At 41.6% G+C, this 26764-nt stretch overlaps 1 protein-coding gene across 5 annotated transcripts; it reads left to right on the forward strand.

The window, feature by feature from the left end:
* Nucleotides 1-357: 357 nt before the first annotated feature.
* Nucleotides 358-25562, forward strand: KDM3A (lysine demethylase 3A). 5 transcript variants are annotated; one of them, XM_015862629.3, is made up of 26 exons: nucleotides 358-471; nucleotides 972-1164; nucleotides 3478-3633; nucleotides 5577-5687; nucleotides 6595-6697; nucleotides 7589-7713; nucleotides 8206-8278; nucleotides 8363-8451; nucleotides 10887-11038; nucleotides 12064-12596; nucleotides 13745-13946; nucleotides 15739-15953; nucleotides 16973-17125; nucleotides 17247-17342; nucleotides 17676-17803; nucleotides 19193-19379; nucleotides 19653-19822; nucleotides 20453-20689; nucleotides 21102-21273; nucleotides 21610-21700; nucleotides 21837-21967; nucleotides 22566-22685; nucleotides 22800-22939; nucleotides 24160-24336; nucleotides 24419-24553; nucleotides 24700-25562. In XM_015862629.3, exons 2-26 carry the CDS (start codon nucleotides 994-996, stop codon nucleotides 24778-24780), a joined length of 3948 nt encoding a protein of 1315 aa, XP_015718115.2. In that variant the 5' UTR covers nucleotides 358-471; nucleotides 972-993; the 3' UTR covers nucleotides 24781-25562. The 5 variants fall into 5 exon arrangements, with proteins under 5 accessions (XP_015718115.2, XP_085403643.1, XP_015718114.2 ...); XM_085547517.1 differs by having other exon boundaries at nucleotides 22803-22939; XM_015862628.3 differs by having other exon boundaries at nucleotides 381-1164.
* Nucleotides 25563-26764: the final 1202 nt, after the last annotated feature.

Below are 26764 nucleotides of genomic sequence, written 5' to 3' on the forward strand. Positions count from 1 at the left end.
GCCGACCCCGCAGACGACACTTAGCGCTTATTTCTCAGCCCGCCTGAGGCATCAGTACAAACGTCATGGCGCGTCACGGCCTCAACGATGTATGTTTTCCCATTTAGCCCCATCTTCGGGTTATTTGTGAACGCGGGCGGCTCGAGGGACTATTTCACTTACAGCTCGGCGGAAGGATATCCCTTTATTTAACCGCCATAAGCTCAACTAACATTTCGAGGCCAGGCCAACGGGCGCGGACGCCGCCTCTCCGGACCAATCACAGCGGGAGGCTCGCCGTTAGCCCCGCCCCTTCGAGGCTTAAGGACCAATAGGAGAGAGAGAGGGAGCGGCGGGGGTTGGCTGAGGGGGGTGTGCGCACAGCGCTGGGCGCAGCGGCTGCTGCCGGGGGCGGACGGGAAGCGGAGCGTTATCGGGACCGGGGCGACGTGTGGAGGAGGGGGGGGACGGGCTGAGGGCGGGGGGCAGCAGGTGAGAGAGGGGAGTAGGGCTGGAAGGGGAAGGGGAGGGGGGAGAGGAGGGGGTGGGGGAGGTCGGTGTTGTTTGTGTGTGTTGTGTGGGGGGGGGAGGTGTTGGGTTGAGGCACCCGGAAGGCGCTCGGCCCGGCCGCCTCCTTCAGCTGCCGCCCCCCGCTCCGGCTGCTGGGAACAAAGGGGCATTGCAGGGTATTGCATTGCTGGGCATTGCTGCCCTCCTCCATTGCTGCTGGAGCGATAATTAACAGCCCCGTGGGCACAGCCCCGTCCTTGGAGGTGTTCAAGACCAGGTTGGACGGGGCCCTGGGCAACCTGATCTAGTAAAGGTGTATGTTTGGTGGCCCTGCCAGGCAGGGGGGTTGGAACTACATAAGGTCCCTTCCAACCCGGCTCATTCTGTGATTCTGTGAGGGGATCCGTGTGGTAGAAGGCGGGTTGGGGAACGAGCCTCTCGCTGGGCCTTAAAGCCGCCTTGTTGTCCCGCCCGCCCTTGAGGGAGGCCTCCCGATGAGGTAAAATGGTCCTGAGGCTCGAGGGGAGCTGGTCGCTGCTGGTTGGGAAGCGATTCCTGAGCCTGGTCGGGGAAGACGACGGGCCGTGGGACACGGAACGCGTGGCGGAATGGCCGTGGCAGGCGGGCAGGATCCGGGCTGTCTCCCACACTGATATCTCCAAACCGGACCTGAAGGTAATGGGGCTCTCTAAGGGGCCAACAGTGTCTGTGTACGTGTATACTTTGTACCTCATATGCATGCTTTGGTCAGCCCTTCATAATGAGTTTCCATGACTGACCTGCTTGGAAGGTGTGTATTTCTGCTCTTATCGTGCTCTGCTGTTGCCGGAAGTTCTCCCCAACTCGTGTTGATTTGCGTGGTGACAACTTGTATCCAGCATCGTGCCTGGTTTCCTTGGCCTTTATCTCTGTCCATTTCCCAGCCGTGATTTAAGACCTCGTCAGCTGGAAACGATTTGATTTCCCTCCAGGCTGGAGTTACTTACGGAACCCAAATACTTATTTATTTATTTATTTATTGGGTGTTTTTGCTCCGTGTAGATGTATGAAATCCACACGTGGCTTTGGAGGCACCTCATGCTCTTCTTGCATGGCGGCTGCTTCTCATTAATGGTTGCTGATGGCACCATCAGTTACCGCAGGCTTTGTGTAACTCATTAACTCCATGTTAAGGGTGGGAACCGGGAGACTTTGACAACTTGAAGCTCTCAAGGGGCCCCTTTGTCAACTGTAGCCAGGAAAACTATCCAACCGTGCCTGAATCATTGCTGTAGGATACAAACTGTTTGGTCCTGGACTCTCTTACAATAAGAGAATCTTGTGTTACTGTTGTTTCTTCAAGGGACTTAGGCAGGGAAACACTTGCTCTTTTCCAAACGAGTCAACCTTTGTGTTTCTAACTCTTGAATGCCCAGACTTAGGGTTGTATTGTGGAGACCTCCAGGTTTGTGGTGGCTGAGCTTGTCGTGTATCTGCAATAGAGCTTTCCCTATGGATAACCATCCCCTGATTGGGGTGAGGAGGAGGAATTGTTGCAGGAAGCTCTTAAGGACCTTCTCTGGGACTTGGAGGAGGGGCAGCTGCTGCTGGGGTCTTTAATGCTTTACTGTGTGCCATGGAGTCAGTTCTGCTCTTAGTGATTAACTTTGTGTGTTCTCCATTCAAAGTGTTAAAGAAGTTGTGAAGTAACTGATGAGCCATGAAGAACATTTGGTAGCAAAAAATACACGCTGCTGCCTTTCTCCTATTGCAGCCCTGTAGTAGAGGACTGTATGGGAAGACCCAAAGTAGCGCTGGATTGAATAGAAGTATCTAAAGGAGTGGAAATAGACAATCTTGCTTCTCATTGAGCATTAGGAAGCATTAACGTGCAGAAATGGAGGATGGTTAATAACTTCTGAATATGTTTTCTCAGTTGCCTTTTCCTGTTTGTGCAGTATTCATTCTGCAAGCAAAACAAGCCATTCTGGTTCTGGGAGTTGTGCTGTTTACTTATCTCTTTCACTGCTTCTATGAACTTGAAAACGAGTAAATTCATTTCTGTGCCCATTAGTCTTAGAACTCCTGGATGTGATAATGGCCTTTGGAGTGCACGCTTCTACTTGTTTAGGCTTCTACTTGTTGAGCTTCCCTGTAAGAGAAGAGGCAAAAGGGGAAGTCTCTATACACAGTTATACTTGTAGAGTAAACCACTTAGATGATGTATTTAAGGTAGTGATGCTTGATGGAAGCAGGGCCATGTACTTCTGAAGGTGCTGTACCTAAATTCCTTTAGCCAGGTGGGGGTTTATCTATGTGGGTTTATTCTCCTCAATCATTTGATGTTATGAAAGGACAGTGATGCCACTCCTGACATTGGTCGGACTCTCCTTGTTTTTGACATGCAGTGACAGCCTCTTTCCTCTTGAGCAGTTCGTTTCTATGCTTCAGAGATTCGTAGAGGTAAACACCAATTAAAAGCAGGCAGGAAATGCCCTTCTTCACGCTATTATTTGATGCCCTTCAGTGGCATGTTCTCACTTGTGCTCTCAATAAAACTGCTGAAGTTATTCTTTGGGACTTGCTTGTAAAACATGTCTGGAAAAACAGGTTGGCTTTGAGTTCTCTGAATTATAGTTTGTGGAAACGACTGCAGGATTCACTCCTTGGTTCTTTGCTTTTTTCCCCTGACTGTAAACACGGGTGGCAGAACTAACACTGTTACCTGAACTTGATCAGTTGTTATGGATGGGAAGGTTGTAGAGTTAATAGGAATATTAATGCTTTATGTGACACTAATGATGACAAACCAGTTGATGTTGACTACGCTGATAAAATACTAAATCAATCCAGGATGCCTTAGTGATGGCTTAATTGTATGACAGAAAAGCAACATTCATGCTTTTATTTAGATGATTTGTTTAGAAGAAATTGCTTATCATTTCTATTTTGTGTGTGCCTGAGCATTCAGGAGATTAGTCACTCTTTTGCTTTACTCCCTATCTGTAGATTTGTGTAGAATTTGATGATGAGTCATGGGAAAAAAGAAGATGGATAGAAGTCTACAGCCCCAGAATGAAAGTGTTCCTCGTGGAGCAAAAGCTGGTATTGGCAGAAAGAAGATCTCATGGTGGTTCTATATCACCTGTCCAGTGGCCTGCAATGGTAAGTACACAGCTGGCCTTACTCTGGTTCTGCTCTTCCATCTTCTAGGGATAGTTGTGCCTGTTACAAGTGTGAATTTCTCAAGTAATTTCTTGTGTTGTAAAGCTTTACATGTAACATGCAGAGACTGAAGCTTAGTGCAGAGCTTGTAAGCATTTTAAGTTGGTTTGTTTTGTCTAGGGGTACGAGGATGAACTTTTATGATGTTACTTCCCTCCCAAATTACTATTCTGTAGAGAGTGAATCCCTTCTCCCTGTAACTGTGTTTCATGGAATCATGGTTAAAAATAGAGAGAGAAATGACAAAGAACAGATCTGTAAGGATAAGCCTACGTGTTTGTCTTAAATCATTGCTTTACTTTGCATCAAGTACTGTTAATTCTTGAGTGATTTCTGATCTGAGACAAAAGTAATTTGAATAACCCTTACGTAATGGCTGACTGCCACTGATCACTTGTGAGATCGGGGTTTTTATGTGCATAAAAACTAAAGCTACACTGTCCAAGCCAGAAATCTAAGCTTCCTGCAGCTGCCGTGCATGGCTGGTTATGCAGATCAGCCAGCGGAGGTGAAAAGAATTTTTCTTGGTTAATGTATTCCAGCAGTGTAGTTTTACTTGACTGCTTTGGATATTGCTACATAGAAGTAGTTGTGAACTAAACAAGGATGAAGATCTGCCCAACTTCAACTACACTAAAGTGGTAGCCCGTATTTAATACCTCATCCCTAGCGAAGTTAAGAAGTGTGTAGTGTAACTTGTTGCTGTTTTAGCTGAGGTTTGTCTTAAGCAGAGCCAATCTGAGCAGACATTAGTTGGAAGTAGAGCTAAACACTGGGAGACGAGGTGGGATAACGCCTCCTTCATATTCTTTTCTTTGCCTCACAGTATTAGTATGTCTACTAATAGATTTCCTGATAGGACATTCTGAAGACCTGCTTGTTTCCATACATCTAAACTGTTCTGACTGGATACTCACCTTTGTTTTATGTGTGAGGTTTCCTTCATCGATGTATTTAAAGGGTTAGTTCATGCCACGTGCGTGTCAGAAGCTCATTGTAGGAGCAACATAGAATAAAGTAAAACACAACATTGGAACTTGCCTTTGCAAAGGTTTTTTTCCTCCCTTTCTCACTAGACAAAGAAGGAATGAAAGAATCACAAGAGGTGCAAATCACAAAAAGGGGATTGATTTCAATGAATCTTGATTGGAGCAGTTGAATCGAGTACATGGTAGAATGTCTTACTGAGAGTGGAATAGTTCTGTAAAACTCTTGTGCTGCTCAGTTGTTCCTGGAACAACTCTTCTGCTTATATGATGCTGCAGCCCCTTTGGCAGTGCTATCTTAACTGAATTGAAGGCAGCAAAAGTGAAGAAAATCACTTTTAGTGATTTAGTGAGTGATTAATGAGTTAGTTTAGGAACTCCACATGTTCTTTATCAGAACTAACTTCTTTCTTTTTCCTTCTTAAATGATGTGTAAATGTACCTTCTGCACAGGGAGGAGCTGCTCTTGCTGCCTCTGATGTACCCGCTCAAGAGCTGTTAACTGAAGGCTAGACAGAGCTTAACCTTGCACATGTTAAGAAAAGTTCAGAAGCTTTTCAAAGGAGATGGTTGTTTCATGGCTGCTTTCAAAGCCTTTGGTGTACCTGAGGACATGGTTGTACCAGAGCAGTGTGATAACTATGAGGCTATTTAAATTGTCACATATGCCTAAATTAAGACTTGAGTACTCTGTCAGTGTTGTGTGAGCTTTGAGAACTTAAATGTGAGCCCTGCAGCAAGCTGGCATTGATTTGCTGGTTATTCCCCCACTCTGCCTTGCAGAGATGTGAGATCTAAGCAGGAAAACAGATGTAAAACTAAATTTATTTGAATTAAAATGAATATGAGAAATGAGACCTTACTTTGCTTCTGAGAAAATGTTTATCACTTTTCTAGACTTACAAATCCTTAGTGGACAAAGCTGGTTTGGGACCAATGGTTTCAATACGCTACCTTGGTGAAGAGAAATGTGTTTTTCTTTCTAAAGACCTTTTGACGCCCATTCAGGTAACTTTATATGGCATTATAAAAATAGAATATAAATCTCTTTGTCTTGGTATTTAAGATATCTGAAGTTAATGTATCCTAAATGCAGACTTGCAGTGAAAACATGGAGAAGGTATCTATTGCCATAACTGTTAATTATCAGTTCTGAATGTAATGTGCGTGTCCAGGACACAGGCATTTAAGGCAGCTGCATGAGGGAGTGTGTTAGGGCAGCCATTCAGCTCAGGTGACAGCACTTGCATCATGTTGATGATAGGGGGTTAGCATGGAATAGTTCCTTTTGTCTTGTGGACGTGACTGCTATGGCTGTGAAAGGAATTGCAGACATGCCTGGAATAAGTCTTACTGCTTAATGGAAACACATGATTTCTAATCCTAAACAACTGTGGAGGCAGGCAGGATGTAAATGGGATGGTTGAATTATAATACCTCTATTGAGCACCCAGAGGAGAACTTGTTAGTGGAAATAAGGCAGAAACATGTTGAAATAGTTGCCCCAGGTGACTGGCTGGTAAGGCATTTTGAGGAATAGTATCTGCAGCTGATAAAGGACTTAACCTGTTGTAGAAAGCTGCTCTAAAGACCTATAAACAGCATGAATGAGATGAATTATAGATATCCCACACTGAGACTGCTGATAGTGCCATTGTTAATATTCAACTACTTGGACCCGTTGACAATCAGCAAATAGATCATATTCTGAGAAACTAGCACAGGAATCACTTACATTTAAGTTACAGATTTGTTACATGGGAGCCTCATCTCAGTACTGCAGGGGAGAAAGCTGCTTTTCTGGCATCTTAAATAGCAGTTCTTTGACTGTTAGCTTATGAGTATTTACTCATGATTTCTTGTTAATAAGAAGCATTACCCTCAATACTAACTTACATATTGTGCTTCTAAATAGGATGTGGAAAGTTCCAGGCTTCCTCTGAAGGATGATCAAACTGTCAATGAAGAAATTCAAGCTTTAGTTAAGAAACACCTGGATGAAACACGCTTGGTTCAAGGTATGAGCGTGCTCTGTAGCAGGAAGATCTGCCAATAAGTAATGAAGACAAAAGGGAAACCTTTGTGTTGATGGTATAAACTGTAGTAATCTGTTTTAGTTTAAAAAAGATTGGTCTTCATGTTGGAGGAATGAATGTAAGACATTGAAGCAATATGGAAATTCCACTATTGGGTATTTCCGTTGTAGGAATGAGTGTAGAATTTAGATGTGGATAGATGACCTCACTCTTGTGGGAGAGATATCAAATGTGCAGCGATTCCTGCTGAAGTGAATTAGTGGGCACTGTTTGTTGTTTTCAAGTAGCTTGATTTCTTTCTTCTTTCCCAAACTTCAAAAGCTTTTCATAGAGACTGATCTTTTAGTCTAGTTTAAGTTGTTGGGTTTGGTTTTGTTGACCATGTTCTTTCTTACTGGTTCATGCAAGCATCTTTTTAGTCATCTACTTGGAAGGCACTTCTTGCATATGCTTATATGGCAAGGAAAGTATTACAGTTTAGAGTCCTCATTTGCAGCGCTTTAAAAAGGAGGAATTTCCACATCCAATAAATAAGTTTTAATTTCCTCATCTATTGACTTGTCCCACTATTTGAAATTTGGAGGTCAGACTTGTCTCCAGCTGCGTGTCTGAAGCTCCACAAAGCTTAATTGACCTATCCAAAGGCAATAGATACTTGGGACTTAGTTTTATTGTGGCTTTTTTTCCCCCTCAGTGATGTGGAAGTTGTCTTTAAGATCTCGGTTTGTTTTTACTTGCATCTACTGTACAGTACTGTTGGTTAGTTCATGTTGGAACATGGATAATGTGATGGTCTTCATGCACCTTCATTCTGAGGCATGTTGGATGTTTTTATTTGTTTATTGTTTTGTTTTTTTTCCTCTGTTTTCTAAGGTGGAAAAAATATAATTGGTTCAAAAATTAGAATTTATAGCCTGGATCCATCTACCCAGTGGTTCACAGCAGTTGTTGTAAATGGTAACCCTGCTACAAGAACTCTAGAAGTCAACTGTCAGGAGGTAAGAACCAGCTGATGTGGGTTTACAAACAGAGATGGGTCAAGGGTGCAACCTTTTGTTTATGCCATCAGTATTGTTTTAAATTCTGTTCTTAATACATTAAGCTAAAACAAAGAGTGGAAGTCACTATAGTGAGGTGGCTTTGGTTACTCCAGAATGTTTTTGTGCTACTTCATGCTGCTGGCACAACTGTCAAATAAGTGGCTATCACACAAAAGAAAGGAGACATGGTAGTTTTATGTGAAGAGCAAGATAAACATGTGATCCTTTGTCCTTTGCTGTGCAGGCAGTGCTCTGAAGCACCAGCTTACATGTGTTCTTTCAAGCAATAGCACTGTCATCACTGTGCATTGTCAAATTTAGCCTGATGTTTGTAGAATCCAAAAGTCAAGTATTTAAGCTTCATCTATACCACAGCATCTAAAATAAATGCATTCAAACTATAACTTCCATCTCTAACTGGCTCTGTATATTTTTTTGTTCCTTTTCAAGATTCCAGCTTTAAAAACTCTTGATCCAGAGTTAATTCATGTGGAAATAATATATGACAATAATGGAAAATGTGGTAAGAGCTGTTATTGTTTGTTCTGCAGAGACAAGTAACATTCTTGTGCTAAAACAGGCTAACGTTGATCACCTTCTATTCCAGATAAATCCAAGAGAATTGGGGGTGTGAAAAGGAAACCATCAGAAAATAGTGGAAGCGTTGATGCCAAACACACAAAGTCTTCTCCTGAGGTAATGCCTTACTGCATTATGTACAGCTGTGTTACATAACACAGTCACGTAACTTCTCAGAACAGTCTTAAATAAGGATTAAGTGGAAAAGTTAAATAATAAACATAATCCCTTGGAGGATGTGTTGAGTTTATTGAAACTTGTCTAGGCACGGGTAAAGTATCTTGCCTTGTGGTAATCAGAGAAGTTGTTAGTAAGCCTTGAAGTTCAGGTTTTTCCTTTTCTTTAACTGTTTTTTGCCCCTTCCTTGTGCTTAAGTGTCAGCCTGCCTAGTCATGTACTCTGTAGTATGATTAAACACAGGGTGGTTCTCGAGTGCATAACTTTTGTTTTTCATGTTCATTCTTTTAACTGTTTTATTCTTAAACCCCAAACCTGTGCCTACACTTGTATGCTCTGAGGGTTCGAGGTACCAAGAGAGAATGTGGCTGCTCTTCTAGTACTTGCATGTCTATGTTTCTTTCTTTTGTGAGTGATCTGGGAGTTCTAAAAAAAAAAACAAAACCTCTTGATGGGCCAAAAGAAGATCTGGGTAACTTAAGTATAGAAATGTAAATGAAAGAAGTGGCTTGGCCACAGAACTCCTAACTTAACCTGTTATTTTGTCTGAGTGTTTCAGTCCAAAATTGTATTTTAGATATGGCTATGGAAGACCTTGTGGAATCTTTCAGGTAGTAGGGGATCACTTGTTGTCAATTTTGATTCTTAGCTTCTGTGTGCTCAGCTCTGTGCTGTGTCAACTGTCTGGGTTTGGTTGATGTCTGGGTATCATTAATAGAAATCTGTAACAGCTTCACAGGGGGAGCAGCAGGAGGTAACAAGTAAGAGACGAGATTCCTCTATGGAAAGTGATCCATCCTGTATTTACTGATGAGGAAAAGTGTGCAGCAAAAGTAGCTCACATGCTGTAATTGTACTCCACTACAGAACTCATGCTTGAGTACCTTTAGTGTCTTTCAGGCATTCAGTTTGCCATTCTTTGGCTTTCTGCATATTTGCTTACTGAGCAGTTTGCTTGGTGTAGACAAAGCCAGTCTTTATTTCATACTCCAAACGTGCTGCAAAAGAGTTACCACGATCTGAACTCACGGCTTGTTTTTTTTGTTAAATAAAGCAGTTATTTATTTAGTTGTAGTTTTTTTGTTAAATAAAGCAGTTGTTTATTTAGTTGTAGTTTTCTGGTCTGCCTTCCAAGGTCTGTTCCTTCGTGATCTTTGTACTCTTTGGGAAATGTCTTGCAACTAAATAGTGACAAGTGAGCGCACTCTGTCTATTAAAGAAGAAAAGCTGATTCTTGGTCTTCAGTGGAAGGGATGTGATTGTGGGGTTGGTCAGCTGAAGCTATAGCCTTCTTCTATATTAAAGAAACAAACTCAGTATGTGATTTCTGATATAGAGTTAATAAATTCCAGGGGTTTTCTGTGAACTTGTTTCTATGTCTGACAGCTGTGTTATACCAAAGCAGAAAGGAACTACTTCAGAGTTGATGATAATGAGTCCGTTGTGTGATTTGCAGCAGTAAGTTGAGGATGTGGGAGTGGAATATGGATGTCAGAGCTGGGGAGGGAGCCCCATGGAAAACTACTGTTTTGAAAGACTTGCTGATTTTAGTATTCCTGACGTATTTCTAAAAGAATTGTAGATTTATAAAGCTGGTTACTTAATCTGCACAGGATTTTTTCACTTAACTCTTTGTGGAATCCTGGTGTGTATATGTGTGTATATATTTCCCCACTTCAGGGAAGTTCGCATACAGATTTTTGGTAATATTGTCAGACTACCTTCACAGTTTTCATCTTGGTCATTGAGGTTCATTGAGACCTCACTGTGGACTTATAGTACTTGAAGGGAGCATATAAACAGGAGGAGGAATGGCTGTTTACTAGGATGGATAGTGATAGGATAAGGGAGGATGGTTTTAAACTGAGACAGGGACGGTTTAGGTTGGATATCGGGAGGAAGTTTTTCACCTGGAGGGTGGTAACATACTGGAACAGGTTGTCCAAGGAGGCTGTGGATGCCCCATCCCTGGATACATTCAAGGCCAGGCTGGATGTGGCTCTGGGCAGCCTGGTCTGCTGGTTGGTGACCCTGCACATAGCAGGGGGTTGGGACTGGATGATCATTGTGGTCCTTTTCAACCCAGGCCATTCTGTTACACCCATACCCCACCCTTAAATTTGTAATAGAAGTTGAAGGAATGAGGATGAGGGAATGAATTAGCAGGAACAGTGTTTCGCCAAACCACTGAGATTTAAAAGGACACTCTTAAGTTATTTCCATCTAATGGACTGAGTACAAAATGGCCTTCAAGCTTTTAAGCATGCTGAGAAGAGCTTTAATGTGCTTCTCTTTTTAAACTTAACCTTGCAATGTGGTATTTATTTTGATGGTGATGTTCTCAGTGTTCTTAACTGTTAAAATCTCCCTTGCAGGTTTCTCAGAGCCAGGGACATGTGCACTCAGTACCAACTGTGTTTGGTGAAGCATTGCTGGGTTGTACTCCTGCTAATAAAGACCAAAGGCATCAAGGCTTGCCCTTGCCAGCTAACTCTCCTCCCAATCTTGGTGCAGAAACTCCTCAGGGGTAAGAAATCAATTCATACATTCATGGACTTTTATTCTTTCAGAAGTAACTCAAGTTTGTAGCAGAATAAACATAGTTTGTTTTTTAAGGACGTGCAGTAATTCATATCTTTTACAACACTGGAACAGCTGTCCTGTAGGCTAACTGCTTGTAGATAAGTATGGGTCCTCCGCTGTATTTTTGTTCCATACCAGTTTATGTTGGCCTTAAACTTGTTTGTTACTTTTAGAAGCCAGGTAGATGTCCCACCAGACTTAAAATCTTCCAGCACTGAGTTTACCACTCTAAACTTGCCCAAGTTTGAGCTGATCTGCATTTCCATTATGAAACAAACTCTAGGAATCTTGTTGTCAAGGCATGTTTCAACCATGTGAATGTCTCAAATACAAGTTGCTTTATTTCATTTTCAAACCAGACCAAGTCTGAGAACTGTGCTGTGGTGTAACATTTTCCTAAGTGTGAGCTGCAGTTTCCTCATCTAGCAGTGTTTAAAGGTTAGAATATTGTACCTGTGCTTACAACTCTATCACGAAGATTAACATGTATAGAAGTGGTGTGGTAGGGAGAGTAAGTGATGTTGTATATTAGCTTTGCAAGGAGTGATATTGGTTTGCAGAAAGCACGACTTCTCATCTGATCTTCTTGTACAGGAGCAGTTTTACTGGCTCAATGTAGCTGTAGGGACCGCTGTCCCTGCTGGAGTTTCCTGAGTGTGACACTCAAATGGAAGGCACTTGGTTATTTAGCTGTTACATGTTAGAAATGAGAAAGTAACTTTAGTTGTGGAAGTAGTGGAATAGCTACCGTAGCTAAACTGGAGTGGATCTACAGGTAGATAGAACTTGAGCATTTGGTAACAGCACTTAGAATAATGAAAGGAAAAAATTGAACACAAACCTGTTGAGCTTTGCACAAATATCAGAGGTCCTGGATTAAATTTCAAGATTTAAATGTGATTAGTGTTGAGAAACTGATGCCTTGGTTTGCCTGATGCCCTTGTCAAAGTATTTCCTGTTGTCTTTCAGCACGTGTAGACGAAGCGTACCAGAAGTCCATCCCTCTTGTCTTAATGCTGGAACAAAACCATTGAAGGAAAATCTGACGCTCTTTCCTAAAGTGACATATATACCTAAAGAACAAACACAAAATGTTAATGATCAAAATGGTAAATATACCTCTCTGATATCTTCGAGATCTTCATCTTTGAGTGATTCAACTAATGGAAAAGAAACCGGCCCCAAAAATATAAGCGAACCTCTTCTGAAGCCTGCAACAAACTTTCCAAAAGAGTGTATTTCTGCAAAACCATTGCAACATCTTAACTCTTCCATAGCAATACCAAGAGTCAATAGCTCTGATCTACAGAGGACTTTAGATTGTAGGCCCTCAACATCAGATGCTCACCTTCTCCCTTTTACTGAGGCTGGAGCTAAATCACACATTGGTTGTAACAGCCAAAAAGGAAACAAGGTGGATGAACATGCAGACATGGAGTTTTTTATTAGGAGAAATGAAAACGAAAGCTTTTGGAGTGGGAGTACCAAGATCCAGGATAATGGTGGGTGCTTTTTAACTTCTTGTCGCTTGAAGGTATCCTTGTTTCTGTGTAATGTATTGCAAGTATATTCTTTGTAACACTGACTAAAATAGCTATTTCAGTTTTGTTGGAGAGTGACCTGCAATGTAAGTCATTTATGTGTAAAATTGAGAAAGGTGCTTTCCTTGCTAGATGGGGAGAACAAACAGTTGTTACAAAGCATGCAGGGATAGAATGGCTTAACAGGTTACATGTGCAAGGTTTGGTTTGCAAGGCAGATACTAATGGTGTAATGAGACTGCTTTATTAAATTTAGGGCTGCAGCTAAAAATGTGTTATGAGAGATGGGTGTTGTTCTCAATGGAGCTTTAATCAAGAAGGACTTTCATTCAATAATTGTTCTCAAACAACATTAAAGAACTGCCTTGTTTCTGTGTTATCTATGGCCCAGTTCCGCTTGCTGAGCTCTTTGAGTTTTCTATATGGGGCAGAATGGGGAGCGCTGCAGTTATTTACGGAGCAGGACTCCTGATGGTGTGTCTGTGCTGTGCATCAGACAGTGTAGCTGATTGTTCTGGGTTCTAGGGCTCTCCCTACACACCCATCTCTTTGTTTTCAAACTCATGTTGCTTGGTCTTGGTCTACCATGTGCTGTTTAGTAAGTGGCTTGGATGAATGGCCAGCCAAGCAATCACTGAGCCCTGCTAGGCTTCACATTCAGTGTGGGAGGAAGAGAGATGCTCGCTGTCTGTTATAGTAAGATGCTGAAATCCATTGCACTTTGTGTGGGAGAAACAGGCTAAAGAAGAGCTTGTTTGTACTTCTCACTTCATTACTTCCAATGCATGCCCTGGTCAACTCCACAGCCAGGTTCTCAAGCCTTGATACTTGAAGTGCTTTCAGTGAAAGCAGGCACTGCTTCAAAAGTCTGCTGTGGAAAGGTGAATGCAGCTGTTAAATGTGGGTCCCTTGACTGTGCCTCCAATGGGACAGCGGCTTCAGGAAGTTCCTGCTGACTGCAAATATTTTACAGCTAATTTCTTTTAACGTAATGGGGAACATGTAAGAAAAGCTGCTGGATTGTTTCTCACTTGAAAACATTTGCTTGCATATTTATATAACAAACTGATTAGTACAGCTTGTGTAATCCTCACTGCTCTTCCTTACAGTAATAGTTCGCAAGTCCATTTTAGCAGACGCTTCTAAAGTGAAGAAGCTGCAGCAGAGTGGAGAAGCATTTGTACAGGATGGGTCCTGCAATAACATTGCACCTCACTTGCATAAATGCAGGGAATGCCGCTTGGACAGCTATCGAAAGAACAAAGGCGAGAAGGATTCCACTGTCTTTTGTCGATTCTTTCACTTTAGAAGGTAAGAACAATATTGAGTGTATGCAGACCTTGGTATTCTTTAAATGTGAATAACAGTTTGTTGGAATTGGATATCTGACCTTTTTTCTGGAAGGCATGCTGTTGGATTCTCACTATTAGCTACAGCATTTATCTTCTCATTCCAGGCCAGATGAAAACCAGCTTTTTGCTCAATGCAGCCTTATGTAAATCTCTGCTTTAAAACTGCTGGATGTCAGTGTGTAGCTATCAAGCCATAACCCTGGTATTCCTAACCATAAGCCCAGTATTCCCAACCAATGAGAAGTTCCCTGTGTTTTTCTAACACTTAAAAAATTTTATAACTGCTTCTTTTGAGTAGAAAATATTTTGGCAGAACTTTGAGGTGTTTATTTTGCTGTTCTGGGCTGAATGCCAGCTGGGATAACTTGAGTATAGCTTGAATGCTTCAGCTTGATAGTACTGGATGTTAGACTCCATGTCTCTCAGCATTTAGCAGTTAGAAGTGTGAAATGTTAGACATATTCTGCAGTTACAAGTGACCGTGGGCTTTCAAACTAGAGGACTAAAACAGCAGCGGGCAAAGCAATAGTTGGTCGTGTTGCTTCATCTTTTTATTTTGCCTTATAGTTGAGCGTTGTGCCATTTCTGTCATCAGTGTAATTAGTGGATTTCAAGGAGGGCAGGCAGGAGGACTTTGAGTTAAGCACAGTGAGTGCTGAGTGCTGTTGGCATGTTCCAACCCTGATCTGCAGCTTCAGATCCCCTGTGTTCCTATGAGCCTGATCTCAAGCTGAACAGTCAGCGTCCCTGGATATTTTCCTCTTCTTAAGACAAATAAAGAACCATTTCAGAGAAGGTTTTGAAGTGCTACTTGAAACACATCTATATACCCAGGGTGGATGTTGTCAAATGCTGTGGTCTGACAGTTTTTAACACATCCTTTCTTCTGTGTTGGAGTAGCATAAACTTTTCCATAAGCTGTTTGGTCCAGATGTTTGTGTGCTGTGGGGTAGGTATGACATTAGCTGAGACAAGCATCAGAATGCCTGAGTCCTTTGGTTTACAAGTCAGTGCCAGTGGAACTATCCTTGTTTACTGAATGTGAAATCTTCAGAGTCTGCAAATCACAGTGCTCTGTTACAGTGGTTGCCAACACTGCTGCTCACAGTGGTATTGTGAGCATGTGTTGTTATTGTATGTTAACTTCTCTCTATAGTGCTTGGTAAAAAGGTTCCTGAAAATGTGAATGTAACTCTAACTTTTCTCATTTAATAAGCTACTAACAATGCTTGTCTCCTGCAGACTACTAGAATTGCTCCAGGGCATGTCTTCTTCAAGCTTTGCTGTAGGAACTGTATTGGTTCTTAAAATCTTATTGGCAACTGCTTCCTAATTAGTTGCTTCTTAAATGCTACTTGAGAATACAATGTATTTATGTTCTGATGTCTGTTGTGAGCTGCAGTTTGTTCAAGGTGGAGCTTTTATTATCACTTTCTGTGCATATGATCCTTAATAGATATACAATTTTCAAACAATGTTAACCTGATAATTTTTGCATGAATAAAAGTCTTTAGGAAATGTACCTCACTATCTCAACCCAAAACATCACAGTGCCTGTTTAAAAAGCCTTACTAATGGTAAGTATGTCTAGTATTTATGACAAATATGTTTAGCCATGTCCTCTGCAACAATTGTTTTGACTATTGATGTATGTTGCACGTATTTGCAGTATAGGCATTGACACATAGGAGGAAATATCACCTCAGATGTCTCATTAGTTCATGGTTCTTTCTTCCCTGCTCGTTTCACAGGCTGCAGTTCAATAAGCATGGGATACTGCGTGAGGAAGGCTTCTTAACTCCCAATAAATATGACCCTGAGGCTATCAGCTTGTGGCTGCCTTTAGCCAAGAATGTTGTAGGCCTGGATCTAGACACAGCGAAGTATATCCTGGCCAACATCGGAGACCACTTTTGTCAGCTGGTAATATCTGAAAAGGAAGTTATGTCTACAATTGAACCACACAGTAAGATCAATTTGTATTAAATCACTCCTACCTTAATAACTCCATGTGAAACTTTAAGCTTTTGACTTGTGTGAAAATGAGTTGTAAGCATTTGGAAATGTCATTGAAGCCTTCAGCGTTGCCCTCTATTCTCAGAGGAAGGTGAAGATCTAGCATGAACTAGTTTTAACAGCTCTTTCTTTATGGAAGGGGACATAATTCTTTCATGTCTGTCAGAATAATTCTCAGTTTATAGTTACATTCGCTGTTGAAGGGAAAGTGCATTTCTCTTGTGAATGGAGTGTCTTAAAAGAGGAGAAGAAGCTAAAATAACAGGCAGCTGCCTGCCATCTGTTTTTAATATGTACATAAAATTATGCTTTCCTCTTGATTTTGGTAGAGGCAGGAGGAGTGACTGTATAGAAGGAATTTGCTGCTGTTTAGCAAAAGAGGGGCTAGTGCTAAAGAAGTCCTTTGAGTGAGACTGTTAGAGCCTGAAGGGAGGCAGTTGTAATGGGGAAGATGATTTGGGAAAGTGACTTGAAGAGTGAGGAGATGATATATTATGGGTATGTGATAACCTGAACAGCAATGGTCACTTGCACAAATAAGAATAACTGAGCAGGTAACTATTGTGAGAAGGTCTGATGCACAACTGTAACGTGTAGAAAACTTACTAAAAAGGAAGAGCAGGTGACAAATGGAAGCTGGTTGTAGCATGCTCAATGTTAAGTCTGGCTTGCTAATAGCAACTTAAGGATTTTTTAGGACAGCTGTGGAATTTCTACTTAAGGGAATGCCAACAGGTGTGCGTGTTAACGTGGCCAGGTGCATATCAGGAGTAATAGTGCTGCACAGGAGAAGGTGAAATGGTCTTGATAGTTTAGTCTGTTCTGAATGTACTTCTTCTGAACCTGACTGCAGAGGCTTGGTTTGGGAGTTCTGGTAGAGAACAAGACTGAGCCTTTCTTGTATCAAAGGATTCAGCATTTAATTTCTCTTTAAAACTAACAGCTGTTCTATCATGTCAATTACCACAGGACAAGTAGCCTGGAAACGTGCAGTTCGTGGAGTTCGAGAGATGTGTGATGTGTGTGACACCACAATCTTCAACCTTCACTGGGTCTGCTCTAAGTGCGGCTTTGGCGTGTGTGTCGATTGCTACAGGATGAGGAAAAAAGGCATATGTGAAGGTGAGTGCATGTTGCTGCTTCAGGCTAAGGGAGAGTGCGAAGAGCCTGTGTTTGGAGCTGACGATACAGTTTACAGCTGAGGAAAAATGAAGTAATGGCTTTGTTCATCATTGTTTTACAGATGATGACTCGGATACTTTCTCATGGTTTAAATGCGTGAAGGGGCAGGAGCACGAACCAGAGAATCTAATGCCTACACAAATAATTCCTGGAAGAGGTATTTTAAGTATTTGATTGGGAGACTGAAGGAAAGCTGTAGCCTTTTGCTGTCTTTTCTGTGCTGTTGGCATTGTACTAAGTGGCTTCTTTTTTCTTGTAGTTTTAAGGTTAACCAAAGTTTAGTTCTATTGTCAACATGTTTAAGTTCATAAAGTGGAACAGCCTGTGTGCTTACTACTTGTTTCATTATCCTGACCTTTACTAAGTAGTAGCAAAATCTTGTGTTAGAGATGAGCTGTTACTTGGCTATTGTTTAGCTGAGTAGTATACACAACTTCTTGTTTAATTAGAACACTCAGCAAGCTCATTAATTACTCTTTTTTTCCTTCAGCTCTCTATGATGTTGGTGACATTGTTCACTCTGTAAGAACAAAATGGGGAATAAAGGCAAACTGCCCCTGTGCAAATAAGCAGTTCAAGGCGCTGTCAAAGCCAACTCTAAAGGAGGATTCAAAACAGGTATTGCTGTATTGTCTCTCACTGCTGTCTGTGTAGCTGAAACACCCATATTTTTCCCTTAGTCTACCCATATTTGAAGCCATTGGCACAAGCACATCAGTCCAAACCACTGCTGGGTTTTTGTCTGATGTTCTTTTAACAGCTAGTAACTTGATGAGTAACTTGTTCTTGACAAATGTGAGTTTGTATGTGGGCCTATTGGTTGTTTCTCTATATAAAAACATAAGATTAGACTGAGAGGACTTAGAGTCTTAACAACAGAGATGGGGTAATGGCTGGGAGTGCAGGTCTAGCCCTTGTGTCCTGGGGGTGTAATATGTGCAGCACCTAAAAGAATAAGAATAAGCAGTGTAGGAAAGTACTGGAATGCATGAAAGAGCTGAATATGGATGAAGTGGTAAGGACTGGAGCAGTATGGATAAGCATTACTTTATCTGTGTTCCTGGTAGGAAGCTTGTTAACAAGCAGAGAAACACCATAAAGTTTGGGTTATCTCGATGATTTAATTTAAGTAACTCATCTTAATTGCTATGGGAAGATTAAGAAGGCTTTCATTTTGTGGAAGGTGATTTGTAATTAGATGTAGTTTTTTTTTTACTTTCCAAAATATATACAAGTTAATGGCCTATTTTTGAAGCATTACAAGAAATGTGTGTTTTTTATATATGCTTATTCATAAACTTGTTTTGAGCCCTAGTAGCAGGCTTAGCTTGTTTTTTGGCTGGTAATCCATGTAAGAGGTGTAGAATATCATGAAGTATGAAGAGCAAGGAATGTGGTTATGTGGTTCAAGTTAGCATATGACTGATCTAGCTTGGGTCTTTTGTTTCTCAGTGTCTTCTATGCCTCTCCCTCTGTAAAATGAGAAACTTGTGTTTTATATTGTGACACAGTGAGAATAACTTAAGTAATCTTGAGACTTTTTGTATTATGTCATGTTCAGAATTCTTACCAAGCGTCAGTAGTCGTTAAGGTGTGAAATAAAGAATGTAGCAGTAATAAATGCATATAACAATTTCTTTTTGGATAGTTGGGCACATAGACTTGGGGGGAACTGAAACTGGATGATCTTTGTGGTCCTTTTCAATCCAGGCCATTCTATGATAATCTATTATTAGAATAGCAAGAAGCAGCTACTGAAATTGTACTGAAACTCAGCTTTCTTTGCTTATCACGAAGAGAGATGGACTCCCTAAACTCTTGAAGTTGGGAAGTTGTGGTTTCTCCTGGATCTCTTTTCAGTACGAAGATGCAATGCTGACCTCTTGTGGTGATGAAGTTATTTAAAGGAGGGCAACTCATAATTTTGTTCCGTTTCGAAAGAACGTTTGTTTTCCCCTTCTTGAGTGCTGTGTTTATATTTAATCAGGTTCTCACTTTGTTTTTCAGAATTTGGTACCTGGAGAGAGGACCAGCCTTCAGCAAAACAACTTAGTCCTGAGCCCACAGGTCCCTCCGCACGATCCTCCTGTCAAACCAGCAGCTGGGAGTAAACAAACTGCTTCAGTAAATATTTCTCCTTCGTTAAGTTGGCTGTCAAATATAACAAGTGGAAACGTGAATAAAGAAAACAAAGGTATGTAGAGAAAAAGTGAAAAGCAAACCTTTCTGAGGCTGTTTGTTAGAAAAACATGTCCAGGACCCAGCAATATCTTTGAGAATGACACAGTCTGACTACTGGAATGTTGTTCAGTGCTTGTATTGCAGAGCACATGCATATTGCACATACATATGTATGTGCATATAAATATATGTGAGTATCTCCTGTGCTTTGAATTTTATTCGAAGGATGTTTGTTGTAGTTCAGATTACTTCTTTTTCTTCTACTCCTTTTTCTTCTTCATTGCAGAGAAACTCCTCGTGCCCATTTCCAAGAATGAGAACAAACCTCTTCAGACACTCCCTAGCTTAGCTAAGCCTACTGCAGCCCTGCAGACATTCAACAGTGCAATACTAACGCCTGTGAGCAACAACAACACAGGTTTCCTGCGGAATCTCCTAAATTCTTCTGGAGGAAAGGTATGCAACATCTCTGTTTCACTGGTTTGAGTTGACACCAGGCTTAGGCTGCTGCTCTGTAGCTGTGATCAACTGCCATGGGCATTTGTCATAGTAGCCAATATTTTGTTTTCCTTTGGGGGGTGGAGAGGGAAGGGTTTAATTCAGTGTCTCTTGTGGTGCTTTTTAGAACAGTAGTTTAATAGTGCTTTATGCAAGCCTTGCTTGAGTGAAGGGCTGGGAGGCAGGTGATGAAGCTGACAAATTTACTCAGCATAATGACTGGCAGGTGCATTTATTGACATCTCCTTTAAGTAGTCTCTAAAAGAACCATTAAGGGGCTTATAGAAGGATCTAAAACCTCCTTCTGCAGTGGGTGACTGACTGGCTTGTACCTGGTGTGAACTTCAGATGTTCCTGGGCTTAAATCTGCTCTTACAGACACAACCCCAAAGAGATGGGGTGAAATATTGTCCTTGGGGTTCCTCAAAGAAGCTGCATCCCAGTTCTTTGATATAGAGAAAGTCTTCCTCCATGCAGCATTCAGTGGCATTCAGAATATTAAATACATCCTCTTTGAATTGCAGAGGATGCTGACAGAAAAACACACCAACTTTTTTTTCTTCTTTCTCCTTTTTTTTAATAAACCAGACAGACAACGGACTCAAGAGTACACCCAAAATCCTTGACGACATTTTTGCTTCCCTGGTGCAAAACAGAACCGTTACAGACATGCCTAAGAAGCCACAAGGACTGACTATAAAGCCTACAATAATGGGCTTTGATACGCCTCACTACTGGTTATGTGATAACCGCTTACTGTGTCTTCAAGATCCCAACAATGAAAGTAATTGGAACGTCTTCAGAGAGTGCTGGAAGCAGGGACAGGTAGTGAACATCTCCTCTTACCATTTTCACATTGTGTGCTTTGATCTCTTACTTGAAAGGCAGGTGCAAACTCACTGCAACCATAAGCAACCCTGAAACTCTGTAAGATTTAATACCTGAACACTGAAATCCTTAGATAAAAGGACATACATTATATATATATGTTATATATAACTAAAATCAGTTTCCAAATACAGTGCTGAGCTTATGGCTCTCTGTTTAAAAAGAAAGTGCTGCTTTGGAACTTGAAATAATCAAATGTTTGGTCTAATTCCTGTATGGCAGAATGTTTGTGCTACAAAATGGGATGTTTGCAGAGTGCCCGTGTTTAAATGTTTGGTGCATCTTATGGGTGGTTAGAATTAAGATTTTTGATGTTCAATAATCCTTTGGGGTATCTTCTTCCTTACAGCCCGTAATGGTGTCAGGAGTACATCACAAATTAAACGCCGACCTCTGGAGACCTGAGTCCTTCAGGAAAGAGTTTGGCCAACAGGAAGTAGACCTGGTTAACTGCAGGACCAACGAAATCATCACTGGCGCTACTGTGGGGGATTTCTGGGATGGGTTTGAAGATATTTCGAGTAAGCAATGTGAATTCCTTTACAATGGGTATAATATTAAACAGTGAAAATCTTACTCTAGCATGACATTGCCATCCTTGAGCAGCATGGAGCAGAATAAAAGATGCTCCAGGCTTTGTCTGTGTGGACAGTATCTGTCCTACACTGCACTATTACAGCATGTTTCTCAGGGCAGTGATGCCTGACTGTGGCATCAAGTGACCTGCGTGTCTTCAGTTCTATGTGAATAGTTACAGGCCAAACATGGCTATAAAAGAAGATCAAGATTTCATGATTATTTGCATTATGAGTTGTACAAGCTCTTATAAACTAAGACATGTTAACGTTTGACAATAGGTCGCCTGAGAACAGAAGAAGGAGAGCCGATGGTGTTGAAGCTTAAAGATTGGCCTCCGGGAGAAGATTTCAGAGATATGATGCCTTCTCGGTATGGATTTACAAAGAAACTGTGTGCTGTGCTTACTAAAGAATAACCTGTAGGAATACTGTTACATTTTGACACCTGCTTTATCAAAAGCTGTTGATCGCATGACCTAACACTGAACTGTGCTGTATTTCTTTAGGTTTGATGATTTGATGAAAAATATTCCGCTGCCGGAGTACACGAGGAGAGGTGGAAAGCTCAACCTTGCCTCTCGACTTCCCAACTATTTTGTACGACCAGATTTGGGCCCTAAGATGTACAATGCCTATGGTAAGGAATTTGTCATACTATAGATCGTTCTGCCCATTGTATTTGAATCACAAAATGGTTTGGCTTGGAAGGGACCTTTGAGATCATTTAGTTCCAACCCCCTGCTATGGGCAGGGACCACCTTCCTCTAGACAAGGTTGCTCACAGCCCCATCCAGCTGCCTTTGAATCAAAGCTTACTCTGAAAACATAAAAGTAGATTCTTCCTGTGATAACTTGCCACTCAGAGAATGCTTCAAACTTTAAGCCTGATCATGGCCAGTAAAGAGATCCTGACTTGCAAATGCTGTGAAGTAGAAACTGTTGCTGAGAGTTCTTTATTCAAACTGCTGCAGAAACCATCTGGTAACAGTAACATGGTTTTTGTGTGTCATACAGTCAGGGTGTAGGTGCAGACTGAGGTGGTTGTTAGCTTGTAAACTTAACAGTTGGCATGATACAAAGGAGACCCTGTGAAGTCCTAGGATAAAAGGAAACTGCTGCCTGGAAGAATTGGCTGATAAAAGTAAAAGCTGTCTGGGCTTTTCAGATAGTTCTGCTTAGAGGAGCAGCTGATTTCTCTTTATCTCACTAATGTAGTGGGTGCTTTTTTATTTCAGGCTTAATAACACCAGAAGATAGGAAATACGGCACAACAAATCTCCACTTGGATGTGTCTGATGCAGCTAACGTTATGGTGTATGTGGGGATCCCCAAAGGCCAGGCTGATCAAGAAGAAGGTGAAGTTTCTTCTCTTGTGCTGGAGGAACTATTTCCCTCCAAAAAAAACATGTTCCAAATGTGTTTGGTGGGGAGGTCTTTGTAGAGTAACTGCTTGTGTTTATTCTTACCAGAAGTACTGAAGACCATACAAGATGGTGATTCTGATGAGCTGACAATTAAACGTTTTACTGAAAGTCGAGAGAAACCCGGAGCTCTGTGGCACATCTATGCTGCTAAGGATACAGAGAAGATCCGGGAGTTCCTTAAAAAGGTGGGCTGTTCCATCTCAAAAACACCTTTACTGTTGATGCAGACTTCTAAATACAAATCCTTAGGGGTTGTTTTTCACCTTCTTCCTGTCCCAGTTTCAACAGAAAGTCAGTTTAGTCTTAAACTAAACCCTTAAAAATGTGCATGAGATGGTCTTTGGAAAGGTCAGTTGTGGTTTATGAAGTCTCACTTCTTTCATGTTCCTACACCATGTATTTCTTTCCATAGCTTTCAGGTTTGGATGGAGGGAGAAATGAAGGTTTTCCAAGTAGCTTTCATGGGAGGGAAGGGGTCTGAGAAAGGAAAGAGGTGATACCACATCAAAAAGGGCCCCTTTCGCTATTTACCGCAGGTGGTCAAGAATTCCTGGTAGTCTCAATTCTGGAACTGCTTTGCATTGGAAATGAAAATTTCAGTGTTTAAAAGGGATAAATGGGATGGTCTGAACAACTGTTGGCCTTGTCAGCCTGACTACTGTCTTAAACAGCAGCTTGGAGGAGCTACAGCCAATTTGGTTAAGATTTGTTTTTTGTTAATACTGTATCTGGTAAAACTTGCTAGTGAGTTTTATAAGCATTGATTAATTGATTCTTAGTCTCTTGTGGCATACGTGCCTGCAGTTATAAGACTTTCAGCAGCTTTTCTCAGGGTAGAACCAAGATATTCATCTCCTTCCAAATGAACTCTTAAGATTCAGACATCTGGTCTGATTCTCCTGCCCCTCAGTTTTCCTTTATGAAGTCCTCATGCCTCCCTGCCTGGTAACTTCTGGAGCTCTTGTTAGCAGACTGTTCTGGTCAGCAAGCACGCAGAGCAGTGGAGGCCTCAGGGCAGGCACCTGCTGCATTTGGCACCCAGGATGTTTTGTCCAGTTACATGTTAGAGTAGCGTAAGAGAAATGATCTCACCTCTATGAGAGATTCCTGTTGTGAACATGAGTCACTTGACCCCGTTTCTTCTTTCCTATGTAAATTGGAATGATTTTAATGTGCCATATCCACCTTTGCAGCATGTTTGTGAAGCAAGTGGAAATGAGAGATGATGTAGCCTTGACGAACAGGAACTGAATAAAGAATCCAAATCTTGCATGTAACTCCTGTCTCTGATCATGTGGCACAAGCTGCTTTATGTGGAATGCGTGCATATGCAACACCACATGCACGTCTTGATTATCCTGTTGGACCGGTGTGTTGTAATGAGTCTCTTTCCCTGATTTTTCAGGTTGCTGAAGAACAAGGTCAAGAAAATCCTGTAGATCACGATCCCATTCACGATCAAAGTTGGTATTTGGACCGATCTCTAAGAAAACGCCTTCACCAGGAGTATGGAGTTCAAGGCTGGGCTATTGTACAGTTTCTAGGAGATGTAGTTTTCATTCCAGCAGGAGCTCCGCACCAGGCAAGGACCGGGGCCACTGTTTGCAGTCTGACCACTTGGGCAGACTTTGCATGTGTGGCTAATGCTTGTTTGTTCTCTCCAGGTTCATAATTTGTACAGTTGTATTAAAGTTGCAGAAGACTTTGTATCCCCAGAGCACGTCAAGCATTGCTTCTGGCTCACTCAGGAATTTAGATATCTGTCACATACGCATACAAACCACGAAGATAAATTGCAGGTACGTTTCCAGTGCTCAAAGAGAAGCCTGTTCCTTTTCTCCCATTAAAAAGAACCACAAACAAAAGCCCTCACCAAAGCCCTGAAGATTTATCCATCCATACAACCTTTCATGTTTGGATTACATTACTTTTCTTTCCTTCCTAGGTGAAGAATGTCATATACCACGCTGTTAAAGATGCAGTCGGGATATTGAGAGCTAACGAATCCAGCCTTAGCAGATCATAAAGTAGAAAGCCTTAACACACACTATGAAACAGAAGCGTTGGCAGCTGTTTTAACTACTCAGTCAGGACCTCTGTGGACTTTGAGATTATATGAATGTTACCTCATCTTCCTTTCAGCAGTACCAGAGGATCGTGGTACTATGTTCTGTGTATTCTTCCAATGTTTACAAACCTGAGATGTATATGTAGTAATATGTATGGACTGTGGCATACTGTGAATGCTCAGTTGCAATAGAACTTTATATGGAGTTGCTCTCCAAACTGTACAAAATACCTCCTCTAGAACTGTCGGGAATTATTCCAAACTACTCATTTGAAAACTATTATCTGAGATGTTGTAAAGCTCCAGTTTTTAATACATATTTTGGGGTGGGAGGAAATACGGAGTCACCCAACTAATAACCAACTTACGTTAACTAAGAATGCGGTTCTGTAACTTCACATTAACATAGAACTAGCATTTAAAAGTAGCTTTAAGCTATTGTATAGTAACATAGAGATGGAGATTAACCATCTTTAGGTAAATGTATTTAAATTTCTAAATGTTAAAAGAAACTTTTAATCAAATGTCTTCTGTTTGAAAGCGATCTTTAATTTGAACTTACGTTTGATTCTCTGGTTTTTAACACTGAATGGTCTACATAAAATTCTTCTATTTCAGATACTGTTCCTTGCCCGGCTTCTTCAGTTGACTCTTTAAAAAAGCGGTTGATTTGATGCAGTGCTTTGAAATGCAGAAGTAAATTGTGTATCATATTGTTCATATAGAGGTTTTTTAAAGTATCTGAAAGCTTTGGTGTATTTAATTCAGCGATCCGATTGCAGCCTTTTTTAGTTACCACAACGTGGCTTAGACTGATTATTGCTTCTCAGCTGCTCCTGTGGTCTGTATTGAATGAGTTGTGCAGCTTCCATTTCACAAAGCACACTGCTCTAAAATGATTTGGAGGCCCAGAACATCGCCAATAGTACAAACAATCAGAGGAGGAGAAATGCAGCTGTCAGCTACTGCCACAAGCTCAAATAACATCAGCTTGTCTATTTCTCAGTGCCCCTTTGAGCACTGGAACACGCAGGACAGCAGCTGGGCTGAGCCAGGCACAAGGCAGCTTTGTGAGCCAGAAGTTGTTTCTCTGAACTCAGTGTGAACTCCTCGAGGACAGGAGGCAGCAGCAGGTCAGTGCAGGCACTGTGCTCTAGTTCAGTGTGCACCCAGATGCTCCCATGCACTGAACTCCTGCTGCTACCTTGAAGTCTGCTGAACAACTGTGCGTTCAGTAGGAACTTCCCTCCATCTTTACTTGCTGAGGTCTCTAGATGGCAGGAAAGAGGTCAGCCACCATCTGCCTCCTGCAAGGAGAAACAACATGCTCACTTGGCACTTTGTGTCTGGAGCAGTGAAGAACCCTTCAAGACATCGCCGTGTTTCAGATGAGCGTTCATTCTTGCAGTAGCGAGCTTCAAGGAAATGAAATAAAGCAGCTTAATTGGATCTGGTTGGAGGATGTGTGAGTGCAGTGAGTCACACTGATTTCACACACACGTGCACATACATCTGAAATCCCACTTGTTGAAGGTGGATTTTGCATTTCCTTACTACTGCTGTTAAATAACCTCATCTTACCCCAGCTTTAACTACTGCTGCTCTGTGGCTTTCCAGGTGTTTTTCCTTTCTGAGTTATGAAGAAACAGACTGCCCCATCACTCAGCTCTTTCTGCTGCAAAGCAAATAAAGGCAGTGCTTGAGTTTCATTGCTCCAAAGCTGGGCTCCAACCCAGAAGCATTAGGGCTGTTGCGGGCTGTGCTCGTTTGCCTCCAGCATGAACGTGATCAACATTTGGCTCCTCCTTGCTATGTCAGCTGAGACTGGAAGCTGTTGGGCAGCAACCAGCTCTGTGTGTTATTATTCAGTAAGTCTGTCTTAAAGTTAGAGACTGTTTACTTTGCTACTGACCTGCTGGAACAGAGGAAGCATGGCTGCCTC

The sequence above is a fragment of the Coturnix japonica genome, chromosome 4 (genome assembly GCF_054131305.1).
Source record: "Coturnix japonica strain WE chromosome 4, WE-NBRP24, whole genome shotgun sequence".
Classification (NCBI taxonomy): domain Eukaryota; kingdom Metazoa; phylum Chordata; class Aves; order Galliformes; family Phasianidae; genus Coturnix; species Coturnix japonica.